Raw genomic sequence first — 15,498 nt, forward strand, 5'->3', positions numbered from 1 at the left:
CTGAAGAAGTCGCCACGGGAGCTGGAACCGTGGATTGACTAGTGGAAGCCCGGGATGTTGAAGACGTAACTGCCGCTTGTAGCGTGTTCAGGCGGGCGTCCACAGAAGACATGAATTGCAGCATGCGGGTCTGAGTCTCACGCTGGCGTTGGAGTTCCTCCTGTACGGCTGCTAGTGCTGCAGCGGGATCCATGGCCTGATCTTACTGTCAGGGCCAGGTGGACGGGCAGACCCAGGAGGTGGATCCACTGGGCTGAACTCCTAGATGGTGGTAAGGGGTCCGGTAGCTGGAGCACTATAGGCAGCAGAACAGTCCGTGCACACGAGAATAACGGAGAAGTCCCTGGGACCACGGAGTCACTGATGGTAGTCCGGGTGACGCAGCTCAGATTCGGAAGCCGAGAAGATGTCAGGCGGGGTCCGGAACCTTTGGAGCGAGATGACGGGTCACCGCAGGGATCCGAGATGGTACGGACTGTCAGGATGGCAGATGGACAGCGTTCGGGGTTCGGGATTCGGCAGGACCGGATGGCAAGGCAGGCACGGCTCTACAAGAGAGATAGGTGAGTATATCACAGTGACACCAGGAGACCTGACTCCTAGCTTAAGAAACACGAAGATCAGGCCCCGCCCCCTTGGACATTAAACCCCTTTATACCCTGTACCTGTTTGCATCATTTCCTGTTAATGGACGCTGGCCCTTTAAGAAAGGGTCAATGACCGCGCGCGCGCCCTAATGCGCATGCGCGCGGCCCGAGTGCCAGAAGCCAGAGCAGGAAGCTGCGAGGAGGAAGCAGCAGGGCCGAGCTGGGGCTGGGAAGCTGACGGGCGCCGGGAGCGGGGACCAGAACGCCGGGGACGCGCCGGCAATGGCTGCTGGAGAGCGGGGAGCGGCGGTGACCGGACCGAGGAACCGGGAAGCGAGGCAGGGGAGCCGGGGAGCGTGACAGGTGAGCCGGAGGGCAGCGCAGGGGACCCGGGGAGCGTGACAAATACCGCAGAAGAAATGCTACCACAGGCCTCCTGTATCTGTTGTTTCAGGTGCCCCACTGGATCCTGGATCTGCGGTATTGCTCTCGGTGTGTTAAGAGCGGGAGAAGAGTATTGTGTTGACAATTCAACACAATGGGCAGCACTTTGAGCACATCCTTTAGTGGGTTACTGTCATTGCTCCAAGTCACAAACACGTCAATAACTCGATAATGAATACAGCTACGTTAAAAATGAGCACACCATTGTTTCTCTTATGCAATTCTTTGTGTGTGATGTGTCACATGACCCCCTTCTCATTGAAAAAAGTAAAGTTGAATTCAAAATGGCGGCTTTGCAGATGGCCACCATGGGCGTCACCCGGCCTCAAATGTTTTGCCCCTCCCATGTACTAATATGCCACAAACGGTAAGGTGATATCAGCAACCACTTCCATCTTATCAGGGTGTATCCATACTTATGGCACACCCTGTATTTGTACGTGCCACAAAAGCCATGTCCCCATAAGATTTGTTAAAGGAGTTATCCTAAAAAATACATTTATAATGTGTCTAGTTAAAAGGTGATAAGTGTATGGTTGAGGTCCAACAGCTGGAAACCGCAGTAATCCAACTTATCTGTGTGAATGGAGTGCTAGAGCGCAAGAGTGATCACTGCTCTAGGCACTTCTAAAGTATTACTAGAATGGTTATTTCTGTCAGTCCCATAAACATAAATGGAGTAGCTGTCATGAATGCCTACATCACTCAATTAAACACAAGAGAATTTTGGACCCCCATTACTGGAATCAGTGGTAGTCGGACTCCTAATCTCAGCTGTATTCAACATGAGAAAAAAAATCACAATGTGCTGCAATTTGACTCCGAAATTTCGGAGTCAAATTACAGCATTATGTGATTTTTTTCGCCATAATGCGAAGTGATACCATAAGGACTATCTTTATGGCATGCGATTTTTACAGATACATTACAATTCTATAAGATGGGAAACTGTAAATGGTCCTGTAAAAATGATTACTAGCCGTTAAGTAAAAAAAAGGATTGCGTACAGACAGAACACGGATGACAAGTGAGAAACAAATCGTCCCACTTTTCTGGAATAGAATGGGATGGATTTTATATACTTTTGTGTGAGCCCAGCCTTAAGATGAGCAGACAATATTTGGCTGTTTCAGTTCTTCAGAAGGACCTATCCTTAAAAATCTGCTAAACCACCAAATATATGTTGTCCTGGACATACCATGTTGTCAGTGACATTGAAGACAAGTTTTCCAGCAGAATAGTAGACAAAACCAGCAGTGTTAAACAAATAATCAGAGATTCCAAAGTAAACCATGAGGCTGTGGTCAACAGGTAAGGTCAGGGTCGGTGGTGAGAAAGGAGGAGTAGTGCGATGCGACAACTCAAAAAATTCCCCCTGTGGAAAGATTTCAAGGTAAAGTATTTAAATTAGTCACGGTACAGGAGGTACAGGAGGTGCACATGAAAATTCATATACTTATGCACATAACATCGATGCATTGATAGGTATAATTTCTATAAATTATACCTATCACTGAAAATTCACACTATACTGGAAGGAAAGCCAACTAGCTAGTGCCATCTATGGAGGTAGCTACCATGAAGGTCAATTTCCAGCTCTAGGTGGCACCAGGTTTTTTTCTTTCCAGGAAAAAGATAACTTGCATGTTTTTTTTCCCTTGCAGTATTGCCAACAAGACTGCATAGCCAGACGGTCTGTTTAACCACTTGTGGACCACACATGAACTTAAAACACTTGGGCGGTCCGCATATTACTCTGCAGTGACGTTCTAAAACATGATTGCAGAGTAAAATTGTGATTGAAATCTTGCAGATACAGGGGCGAGGAACTGGCTGTAAGACAAAAGGGGGCTTTACACGCTGCGATATCGTTAACGATATATCGTCGGGGTCACGTCGTTAGTGACGCACATCCGGCGTCGTTACTGACATCACAGCGTGTAACACAAATGAGCGATGATCAATGAGCACAAAAACATGAAAAATCGTTGCTCGTTGACACATTGCTCATTTCCTTAATATCGTTACTGCTGTCGGTACGATGTTGTTCGTCGGGTCCTGCAGCAGCACACATCGCTATGTGTAACGCCGCAGGAACAACGAACATCTCCTTACCTGCCTCCACCGGCAATGCGGAAGGAAGGAGGTAGGCGGGATGTTACGTCCCGCTCATCTCCGCCCCTCCGCTTCTATTGGCCGGCCGCTTAGTGACGTTGCGGTGACGTCGCTGTGACGCCGAACGCACCTCCCCCTTGAGGGAGTGATTGTTTGGCCGTCACAGCGACGTTGCTGCACAGGTATGTTTGTGTGACACTGCCGTAGCGATAATGTTCGCTATGGCAGTGATCACCACATATCGTTACAACGACGATGGCGGGTGCATCGTCGCAGCGTGTAAAGCACCCTAAAGCCAAACTCCTCAAGCTCTAGATAAGGGCCGCTTTACACGCTACGACATCGCTAGCAATTGCTAGTGATGCCGAGCGTGATAGCACCCGTCCCCGTCGTTGTAACGATATGTGGTGATCGCTGCTGTAGCAAACATTATCGCTACGGCAGCGTCACACACACATATCTGCTCTGCAACGTCGCTGTGACTGCCGAACAATCCCTCCCTCCAGGGGGAGGTGCGTTCGGCGTCACCGCGACGTCACTAAGCGGCCACCCAAACAAAGTGGAGGAGCGGAGATGAGGGAGACGAACATCCCGCCCACCTCCTTCCTTCCTCATTGCTGGCGGGACGCAGGTAAGGAGAGGTTCCTCGTTCCTGCGGTGTCACACGTAGTGATGTGTGCTGCCGCAGAAACGAGGAACAACATCGTTACTGCAGCAGCAACGATAATTGGGAATAGGGGGGATGTCACCAATTAGCGATTTTGAACATTTTTGCAATGATTCAAAATCGCTCATAGGTGTCACAAGCAACGACATCGATAACGCGGCTGGATGTGCTACACAAAATCCGTGACCCCAACAACATCGCTTTAGCGATGTCGTAGTGTGTAAAGCCACCTTAAGGCAGAAAGGGTTTGTTGCCATCTCTGCCTTCCTGATTCCTGTATAGCACCGAACAGTATAGAAGCACTAACTTTGCTTCATCTTGAAGTGATCACCAGATGAGGGAGCAGGAGCTACTAGATGACCAGAATCAGCCCTGCTGGGCAGTCAACAAGCTGAATCTTACAGGCTCAGGTACACTGTTAATGAGATTATATATATATATATATATATATATATATATATATATATATATATAAAGGATTTTAAATGTTGAAATATGCTCAAAAGGTTATGTGAGGGAACAATGTATGAAATAAATGAATAAATTAAAAAAGCAGGAAAACAAAAAAATAAAAGGTAATCCAAGTCCGAATTGCTGTCACAAAGCCCTGCCCCAACAAAACCTCTCCCTCCCCTGCAAAAAATGTGTCCAATTTATAAAAATAATTGTTATAGACAGGGTAACAAAAAAATGTAATATGTATTTTAATCATTCTGTGTGGCTATTAAAAAAATGAAAAAAAAATTTGAAAAGTAGACACTAAATAGAAATTAGCCAAAACAATTCCACTTCTGTCCATGAACCGTGGCTGATACTGCAGCCTAATCCCATTTACTGGATTTGTGGCTCCTTCAGACATCATTGGTTTTATGTAAGAGTGCTAATCGTGAAAAACACTAATCTGCAGAAAAATTACGTCTCAATGAGCCCTAAGTCAAGTAAATGACTTAGGTAATCCGTAGTATCAGACATGATGTTAGTCCCTATAATAGCGACTAGGGCCGTTCACCCGTGGGGTTGTTCTGAGTGGCGGATCAAAATCGATAATGCAAGTCTATGAAGCTGTGAAAAAAGTTGCACAGCATTCCAAATTTTATGGACTGTAGGACAGAAGAAGATGGAGAACTTTTTTATTTTTATTTTCATACACGTGACAAATCTTCGAGCAAATTGTCAAGGAACATTTACATAGGTATATGGAAGTGAAGGCATTAATTAACCATAGCCAGCATGACTTTATGACCAATAAATCTTGTCAGACCAACCTGATTTCCTTCTACAACAAAGTCACTGAATGGTTGGACCAATGGAATGCTGTGGACATAGTATACCTTGACTTCAGTAAGGCATTCAAAAAACAATTGCATGACATCCTCATTGAAAAAATGATCAAGTACAGAATCAACAAAAAATTAGTTTAATGGATTAACAACTGGCTTAATAATTGGGCACGAGTAATACTAAATGGCTGCACATCAAACTGGAGGAAAGTTAAAAGCGGAGTGCCGCAAGGCTCTGTCCTGAGGCCAGTGCTGTTTAATGACTTTATAAATGATAAATGATCTGGATAATGGAATTCTTGGGAAACTCATAAAATTCAGAGATGATACTAAGATAGGAGGAGTAGCCAACACTACTGTAGAGAGGAAAGAGATTGTATTCAGAAGGATCTAGACACACTAGAGCAATGGGCCAAGGAGAACAGAATGGTGTTTAAAAGAGATGAATGCAAAGTCCTACATCTGGGTGAAAGAAATGTAAAAAGCAAATATAGTATGGGAGGAATAGAACTAGGTGATAGCTGTTATGATCCGGAACCATGGAAGACCACCACAAATCATTGGCAAAAGGTGACAAGAGCATTGGCAACTAATCTGGCCACCATCCCCTTACTAACCATCACAACTAAAAGTAGACGAGGGGTGAACTAACATCCTGTGCACCGCGAACCCAGCCGGAGAACTAACTATCCTAAAGGTAGGAAAGATGAATAACTCTCTGCCTCAGAAAATAGACAAGAATAGCTAGCCCCCCACAGTCAAAGACTGCGGTGATATAGGAAAAACACAATACACAGGTAGATGACAGGATTAGCAAAAGGTGAGGCCCCCGCTGACTAAAATAGGAAAGGACAGGAAAGGGACTGATGGTGGCCAGAGAAAAACCCTGCAAAATACCAACTTCCTGATAGTACAAAAAGGCCCTCAGATCGCACGATCTGAACTCCGTCCTATACCAGGTGCCCTTGTCATACCAATGAACAGAAAATAAGAATCATAACAAATTCAACAAGCCACAAACACATGGACCCAAAGGAGCTATATTCCACACAGAACTGCAGGGAGTTCCCCAACAAACCACTGAGGGGGAAAATCCCTGCAAGCAAATAAACTGAAAACAACCACAGCAAATGACAAACCCAGATAAGCAAAAGAACCAGACAATAAATAAAGAGCAAGCACTTATCTGGAGTAGATGTGGTGTAGAGCAGGATGAAGCATGCTGGAGATACAAAGAACAACTGACATCCGGCAACAGCCTGCAATCAGACCAGGATTTAAATAAGCAGAGAGTTAGCAAAGGAAACGCCCATTGCACAACACACCTGGTCCAAGTCCAAACCATTCCTAGCCACCAGAGGGAGCCTCCCAGCAGCCAAAACATAACTAACATTCACAACAGATAGCACTGGTGAAAAGGACTTGGGCATAATAGTGGATCCCAGATTCAACATGAGCCAACAATGCGGAGCTGCAGCTAAGAAGGCGAACAAAATTCTGGGATGTATCAAGACAAGCATTGAATCTAGATCAAGAGAGGTCATTATTCCCTTATACTCTGCCCTGGTCAGACCACACCTGGAATACTGTGTACAGTTCTGGGCGCCCCAATTCAAGAAAGACATCGATATATTGGAGCAAGGCCAGAGAAGAGCAACCAAGATGCAAACCATGTCATATGAAGACCAGCTAAAAGAACTAGCAATATTTGGTTAGCAAAAGAGAAGGCTGAGAGGAAACTTAATAGCTGTCTACAAATATCTGAAAGGAAGTCACAGTGCAGAGGGAACCACCCTAATCTTATTAGCACAAGGAAGTACAAAAAGCAATGGGATGAAACTAAAAGGGAGGAGATTCAAATCAGACATTAGGATTAGACAGTGAGGGCAGTCAGAGAGTGGAAAAGGCTACCACGGGAGGTAGTGAGGGCAATCAGAGAGTGGAGCAGGCTAAAACGAGAGGTAGTAAGGGCAGTTAGATAGTGGAACAGACTACCACAGGAGGTAGTAAGGGCAGTCAGAGATTGGAACAGGCTGCCACAGGAGGTAGTGAGGGCAGTCAGAGAGTGGAACAGGCTACCACAGGAGGTAGTGAGGTCAGAGAGGGGAACAGGCTACCACGGGAAGTAGTGAGGGCAGTCAGAGAGTGGAACAGGCTACCATGGGAGGTGATGAGCTCTCCACCAATGGAAATCTTCAAACAGAAGCTGGATAAAAATATAGCTGGGATGATGAAGGAAAACCTACACTCACAGGGGGTTGGATCTGATGGCCCTTGAGGTACCTTCCATCTCTACCATTCTATGATTCTATGAAATTGGACCACACTGATGAAACTCGGATGAGACTGCTGAAAATCTGATGAAACTTATAAATCACAGATGAAAATCGGTCTATTTTTCTTGAGCGTGAAAAAAACTGATGTGCGCCCTAAGACTGACCTGCAATACCAAGTACAGCCCAGAAGTGGTGCTGTTCCTAAAAAATACAGAACATTTGTGCTCATTTAAAGAACTCCTCTAAGGAAACCTGTCATCTCCAGAAATACTATTTACCTGCAGATATAGCGCAGCAAAAAAACATTGAAATCATGAACTGCATTCCTTCCTGTAGCCACTTACTTCCAGTCATCGGAGCGGTGCAGGGAGTGGTTACAGTCACAGATTGCTATTCTGTGAGTGCGTTGTAATCACTTCCTGGCACAAAGGTATGCAGTTATTCTATGAGACTGCAGTATTCTGAATCCTCAAAGCATGCGCACCGCACACTGTCAGGATTCTCCGATGTCAGCTGTAAAGGGGGCTTTACACGCTGCGATATCGTTAATGTTTTGTCGTCGGGGTCAAGTTGTTAGTGACGCACATCCGGCGTCATTAACGATATTGCAGCGTGTGACACTGACCAGCGACCTTAAGCGACCTCAAAAATGGTGAAAATCGTTCACCATGGAGAGGTCGTCCCAAACTCAAAAATTGGTAAGGGTTGTTTATCCAGGTGGTTCATCGCTCATGCGGCAGCACACATCGCTATGTGTGACATCGCAGGAGCGAGGAACGTCTCCTTACCTGCCGCCGGCCACAATGCAGAAGGAAGGAGGTGGGCGGGATGTTACGTCCTGCTCATCTCCGCCCCTCCGCTTTGATTGGACGGCCGCTTAGTGACGTTGCGGTGACATCGCTGTGATGCCGATTGTCCCTCCCCCTTCAAGGAGGGATTGTTCGGCAGTCACAGCGACGACGACGACCAGGTAAGTATGTGTGACGCTGCCGAAGCGATAATGTTCGCTACGGCAGCGATCACAAACAAACACATGCGTTACGGGGGCGGGTACTTACACACTCACTATCGCTACAAATTGCTAGCGATATCGCTACTTTGTAAAGCCCCCTTAAGTGTTGGATTTGTATACTTCCAGCTACATTCCGACTAAACATGCTAGACCTCACGCAATTCACTGGTACTGAGTGAAGCCGCACATGTCTAGTCAGCATAGGACAACGTGTACGTAATCGAATAGTTGCAGTCACATAAACGCTTGCTATCGTCACCAACAGCAGAGAATCCTGACAGCATGTGGTGGGCACGATATGAGGATTCAGATGTCTGCAGTCTCATAGAGTGACTATAGACTTTTAGGAGAAGTCTGAACAAAACCTTTTAGATTGACGTATGAATTAAAGAGGTTGTTCAGTATAAAATATTTTTTTATTAAAAATCGTATAGGTGTTAAATTACATAGGACAGTGACATGACACATGACAATCTCACCTTCAGCTGTACATCCACATAATCCGCTGTCACTGGAGGTGGACCAGTCAAAGAGTAGTCAATAGCAGCAACACTATCAATTTTGGCAGTAACTGAAATAAATGTTAAAGTCACTATTGTGAATATCAAACCTGTTAGAGCCAAATATATATATACTAGAAGGTGGCCCGATTCTACGCATCGGGTATTCTAGAATTTACGTATTGTGTAGTTTATGTATGATTTTTGTTATATATATGTGCGGTATGTGCGTATATTTGTGTGTGCAGCGTTGTCTGTGTGTGGCTGTCTGTGTAGGGCAGTTGTTTGTGGTTTCCAGTGTGTGTGTGTGGTGTGTTGTGCAGTGCGCGCGCGCGCGTGTGTGTGTGTTGGGGGGAGGTGTGCACTCTCCATCGTGCTCCATCCCCTATGCTGCGCACCCCCCATCGTGCTACATCTCCCATCCTGCGCACTCCCAAACGTGCTCCATCCGCCATGCTGCGCACTCCTAAACGTGCTCCATCCGCCATGCTGCGCACTCCCCATCGTGCTCCATTCCCCATGCTGCGCACTCCCCATCGTGCTCCATCCCCTATGCTGCGCACCCCCCATCGTGCTACATCTCCCATCCTGCGCACTCCCAAACGTGCTCCATCCGCCATGCTGCGCACTCCTAAACGTGCTCCATCCGCCATGCTGCGCACTCCCCATCGTGCTCCATTCCCCATGCTGCGCACTCCCCATCGTGCTCCATCCGCCACGCTGCGCACTCCCCATCGTGCTCCATCTCCCATGCTGCGCACTCCTAAACGTGCTCCATCCGCCATGCTGCGCACTCCCAAATGTGCTCCATCCACCATGCTGCGCACTCCCAAACGTGCTCCATCCGCCATACTCCACACTCCCCATCGTGCTCCATGCCCCATGCAGCGCACCCCCCATCGTGCTCTATCCCTTATGCTGCGCACCCCCCATCGTGCTCCATCATCCATGCTGCGCACTCCCAAACGTGCTCCATCCGCCATGCTGGGCACTCCCTATCGTGCTCCATCCGCCATGCTGCGCACTCCCAAACGTGCTCCATCCGCCATGCTGGGCACTCCCCATCGTGCTCCATCCCCCATGCAGTGCACTCCCTATCGTGCTCCATCCCCTATGCTGCGCACCCCCCATCGTGCTCCATCTCCCATGCTGCGCACTCTCAAACGTGCTCCATCCGCCATGCTGCGCACTCCCAAACGTGGTCCATCCGCCATACTGCGCACTCCCAAACATGCTCCATCCGCCATACTCCGCACTCGCCATCGTGCTGCATCCGCCATGCTGCGCACTCCCAAACGTGCTCCATCCGCCATGCTGCGCACTCCCAAACGTGCTCCATCCGCCATGCTGCGCACTCCCAAACGTACTCCATCCGCCATGCTGCGCACTCCCAAACGTGCTCCATCCGCCATGCTGCGCATTACCAAACGTGCTCCATCCGCCATGCTGCGCCAGCATCAGCCTCTCTACCCGCATCATCAGCCTCTCTGCCCGCAGCATCAGCCTCTCTCGTCCCAGCATCAGCGTCTCTGTCCCTAGCATCAGGCTCTCTCTTTCCAGCCTCCCTCAGCATCAGCCTCCCTTTCTCAGCCTTCCCAAGGATCAGCCTCTCTCCTCCCAGCCTCCTTCCTCCCAGCCTCCCTCAGCATCAGCCTTCGTCTCCCAGTCTCCCTCAGCATCAGCCTCCCCAAGCATCAGCCTCCACCAGCATCAGCCTCTGTTCTTCCAGCCTCGTCCAGCATCAGCTTCCCTAAGCATCAGCCTCCCTCGTCCCAGCCTCCCTCAGCATCAGCCTCTCTCTTTCCAGCCTCTCTCAGCATCAGCCTCCTTTCCCCAGCCTTCCCTAGGATCAGCCTCTCTCCTCCCAGCCTCCTTCTTCCCAGCCTTCCCATCCCAGCCTCCTTCAGCATCAGCATTTCCCTCTTCCCCATGATCAGCCTCTCGGCTCCCAGCCTCCTCCAGCACGCCCTGCTCCTCTGCCGACACTCACACACCCGATCGCATGCACTCACACACACACCCGATCGCATCCACTCACACACACACCCGATCGCATCCACTCACACACACACCCGATCGCATCCACTCACACACACACCCGATCGCATCCACTCACACACACACCCGATCGCATCCACTCACACACACCCGATCGCATCCACTCACACACACCCGATCGCATCCACTCACACACACCCGATCGCATCCACTCACACACACAGACACTGACGATATCGCACTTACGCGGTCATACTCACAACATCCGGGGATATCACATGCTTCTGGCCATGTGATCCTCCGTCAGGTCCTGGAAGATCACAACAGCACATTTTCGCCGCCGAGAAGCAAGCGATATCCCAGGATGTCGTGAGTATGTGGATGCGATGTGAGGTGTGTGTGAGGTGTGTATGAGAGTGAGTGTGAGTGTGATCTGATGTGTGTGTATGTTTGTGTGTGTGCGTGTGGACCTTCCGGCACAGCAGGACCTTGATGGGCTTGTAACCATGCGAGCATGGTTACCAACGTATCCACACCACTCCCACCACTGCCGTGGGAGCGGGGGCCGGGGGAGGGGGAGGGAGTACAGTACTCACCTCCGTGACAGCGCTTGTAACCATGCGAGTATCCACACCACCCCTTTGGGAGCGGGGGCCGGGGGGGGGGGTTGGGGGGGGATAGGGAGTACCGTACTCACCTCCGTGACAGCCGTGTCAGTTAGAGAAATGCGCGGGGGGAGGGAGGGGGTGGGGCCAGAGCTAACGTGCATTGCGTGAGGGGGGCGGGGCGTGGCGTGGCTGAATTGCCAATGCCTGCAGGGTGCCGGGGCGAGAGGCCAATCTGTGGGGGGGGCGGAGCCTGGGCGAGCGGCTGGCCAATCCGTGTGGGGGCGCAGCCTGGGCGAGCGGCCAATCCGTGTGGGGGGGCGGGGCCATGGTGAGCCCAGCGGCCAATCAGCTTTGTGTCACCGTAAGGACACAATTTTGGAGCATGACAGACAGACAGACAGATAGACAGACAGACAGACAGACAGACAGACAGAATAAGGCAATTATATATATAGATATATATATATATACAGTATATATACGTATATATATATATATATATACATACAGTATATTTATAGACATACAATATATATATATATATATATATATATATATATATATAATAACAGGAGGACTGCCAGAATGTCTGCCCTATATTGGCAGGGTATAAGTATGCAGAGTGCTTTTTTGTTGTTTTGGTTCTTTATTTTTGTGAGATTGTTTGTTTGTTAGGAACCCCCCCAATCTAAATAATGGGGGTGGGGGTTTTGTGACACCCAGTATGAAGGGCTTTGACTGCTGTAGGAACACACACCAAACCAACTGCTTCTCCTCTCTCACCTCTAGGCTATGTGTCCACGGTAGAATGTACCTGCGGATTTTTCTGCATCAAAATCCGCAGCTTTCCCCCGGAATCCGCACCTTAGCATAGGTGCGGATTTGACACGGATTTGACGCGGATTTGACGCGGATTTCGTTGCGGATTTTGATGCGGATTTTGATGCGGATTTTGTCCATTGTACTCTATTGTGTTTCTGAATAAAGCTTAGTCTGTTTTGAAGGAAAAAAAAAGGCTCTTTATGTCATTTCCTGTCCCAACCCTCCTTTCTTCTCCATTATCCATTTTGTAATAAAGGGGCAGAAATGTTTAAAGGGAACCTGTTGCCACTTTTTTTGTAAAAAGCTGCGGCCAACACCACTGTGCTTATATACAGCATTTTAACAGGCTATATATAATAACCCAGTGGTGGTGGCCACAGCTTACAGCCAAAAAATGTGGTGCCATGTTCCCTTTCACTGGTATTTTTAAAAAAAAAAAAAAAAAGTGCTCCGCTGTATTTTCACTGTCCAGCCCGATGCAAGCAAGCAACTGAGGGCTGTGCTTCTCAGCGGGATAAGGCTGAAGCATTCTCTGCCCCTCCCGCTGACAAAAACAGTCCTCAGCTGCCCCTGAAAATGGCGGCTCCGTTGTGAAGCGCCATTCACAGGTGCTGTACCGAGGCTCATCCAGCTGCCCTGATGCATTGGCTGGCTGGGTAATATAACGGAGTTAATGCCAGTTTTCTGCAAACTGGCACTAAGCCCCAGGTTCATAATGTCATGCCTGTGTAGACACGGCCATTATGAACCTCCATTTGGTACTAAATAAAAGAAAACACTTTTTGAAAAATTTTATTTGAAAGAAAAACACACACACATCCCTGATTGCCATCTTTATTACTCCCAAGCCTCAGAGGTTAATCCAGGACAATTGTAATCACTGGTTTGCTCTCTGCCGGCTGCTGTGAGCGGCAGAACTCACTGGCCGGGTCAGCTCAGTTCATAGCTGAGCCCGGGTCACAGCGTCAGCTGGTCACAGCAGCCGTCAGTGTATTAAATGCTGCACAGCTCTCTTCCGGCAGCTGGGAACGTCTGATGTCAGAGCCCTGGTCAGCTGACTTAATTCGCGAGCGCGGGCGGGTCAGCTGACTGCACACCGACCAGCTGATGTGCCGGGCTCCGATGTGCACTCATGTGACCCGGGCACGGACGTCAGCCGGTACCAGCAGCCGGAAGAGAGCTTTGCAGCATCTCGAACACTGACGGCTGCTGGGACCGGCTGACGTCCGTGCCCGGGTCACATGAGTGCACATCGTCAGCTGTCGGTGTGCAGTCAGCTGACCCGCCTGCGCTCGCGAATTAAGTCAGCTGACCAGGGCTCTGATATCAGACGTTCCCAGCTGCCGGAAGAGAGCTGTGCAGCATTTAATAATACACTGACGGCTGCTGTCAGCGGCTGACGTCAGTGCCCGGGTCAGCCGGGTGCACATCGGAGCCCGGCTCGGAGTTGTCATGGATTATCGTCGGGGGATTCAGGGAGTATTAAAGATGGCAATCAGGGATGTTTGTGTGTTTTTCTTTCAAATAAAAGTTTTTTAAAAAAGTGTTTTCTTTTCTTTAGTACCAAACGGAGGTTCATAATGGCCGTGTCTACACAGGCATGACATTATGAACCTCGGGCTTAGTGCCAGTTTGCAGAAAACTGGCATTAACCCCGTTATATTACCCAGCCAGCCAATGCATCAGGGCAGCTGGATGAGCCTCGGTACAGCACCTGTGAATGGCGCTTCACAACGGAGCCGCCATTTTCAGGGGCAGCTGAGGACTGTTTTTCTCAGCGGGAGGGGCAGAGAATGCTTCAGCCTTATCCCGCTGAGAAGCACAGCCCTCAGTTGCTTGCTTGCATCGGGCTGGACAGTGAAAATACAGCGGAGCACTTTTTTTTTTTTTTTTAAAAAAGAATTGTAAAAAAAGACCTGGGATCCTGTTTTGCCAGCTAAAAGCAAGCAGCCTGTAACTAGCTGCTTTTAGCTGGCAATCCAGAGTCCGGACACAACACGACTACACTGCCACTACTCTACACTACAAAATGGTGAAACTTCCTCTTCCTGAACTATCCTACATCACTTCCTGCGGATTTGTTTGCGAAATCCGCACCAAATCCGCAGGAAAAAGAGCCTGTGGGAACAGACCTGCGGATTTCTTGCGGATTTTACACCTTGCATTGACTTGCATGGGAAAAATCCGCAACAAAATCCGCAACAATAATTGACATGCTGCAGATTTTTCCGGATCAAAATCCGCGGCAAATCCGCCACGGAAAAATCCGCAGCATGGGCACAGCATTTCCAAAATGCCATTGAAATGGCTTGGAAGTGCCGCTGCTGCAGATTTTCGGCAAATCCGCGGTAAATCCGCGGCAAATCCGCGGCAAAATCCGCGGTAAATCCGCAGCGTGGGCACATAGCCTTAGGGCTCACACAAGCGTATAATATGTCCAAGTGCTATCCAATCAGTTCCATCAGCTAGCACTCAGGCCAGTGTAATACTATGGGGCAGAGGAGATCTATGATTTTTTTTTCTTGCTGATTCGGTATGAGAAAACAATTGCATCATACTGTGATCAATTACATCCATGCAAGTCCATGTCTGCGTGTGATACATTAGACTGCACTTGAATATCATCCAAGTGCAGTCGAATATACGCAGAGACATGCAATGGAGAAGATGGAGAATTAATGTCTCCATCTTCTCCGCACTTGGGATCCGATTCTTGCATTCATGAGAATCGGATCACAGTATTGCCGGTGTCACACAGGCGTATATTATTGGATGAGATATGCTTACCCCCCTCAGCTCAAACTCTACTGCAAGCGTAAGCTGAGCGTCATTCACTGCGATCCGATTCTCTCGCATGAGAGAATCGAAGCACAATTGTGGAACAGAAGGAGAGATTAAGCTCTTGATCTTCTCCATTTCCCGTCTTTGTGTATATTGGACCAGATACGGAAGACATCCGAGTGCAGTCTGATGTTTTGCACAAACCCATAGACTTGTATGGGTGCGCGTGAGCCGATATACGCTGTCAAATGCAGCATAATGTGATTGTTTTTTCATGTCAAATCAGTATGAGAAAAAAATAAAGCATTTGCTCTGCCTCATTGATTAACATTGGTGGAGTGCGATGCAAGATTTTTTTGTCCAATTTTACGCTAATGTGAGTGAGACCCAAAATGACACACGATTCAT

The 15,498-nt window shown here is 48.5% G+C and overlaps 1 protein-coding gene across 1 annotated transcript in view; it reads right to left on the reverse strand.

Annotated features, from left to right (window-relative positions):
- LOC142311410 (bactericidal permeability-increasing protein-like) overlaps positions 1-15,498 on the reverse strand; it is a 66,423-nt gene that overhangs the window by 34,302 nt on the left and 16,623 nt on the right. The window contains exons 7-8 of the mRNA XM_075349803.1: positions 8,861-8,952; positions 2,230-2,406 (exon numbers count right to left, since the gene is read on the reverse strand). Coding sequence (XP_075205918.1) covers positions 2,230-2,406; positions 8,861-8,952 — 269 coding nt within the window. The remainder of the gene's footprint in view (positions 1-2,229; positions 2,407-8,860; positions 8,953-15,498) is intronic.

The sequence above is a fragment of the Anomaloglossus baeobatrachus genome, chromosome 5 (genome assembly GCF_048569485.1).
Source record: "Anomaloglossus baeobatrachus isolate aAnoBae1 chromosome 5, aAnoBae1.hap1, whole genome shotgun sequence".
Taxonomy (NCBI): domain Eukaryota; kingdom Metazoa; phylum Chordata; class Amphibia; order Anura; family Aromobatidae; genus Anomaloglossus; species Anomaloglossus baeobatrachus.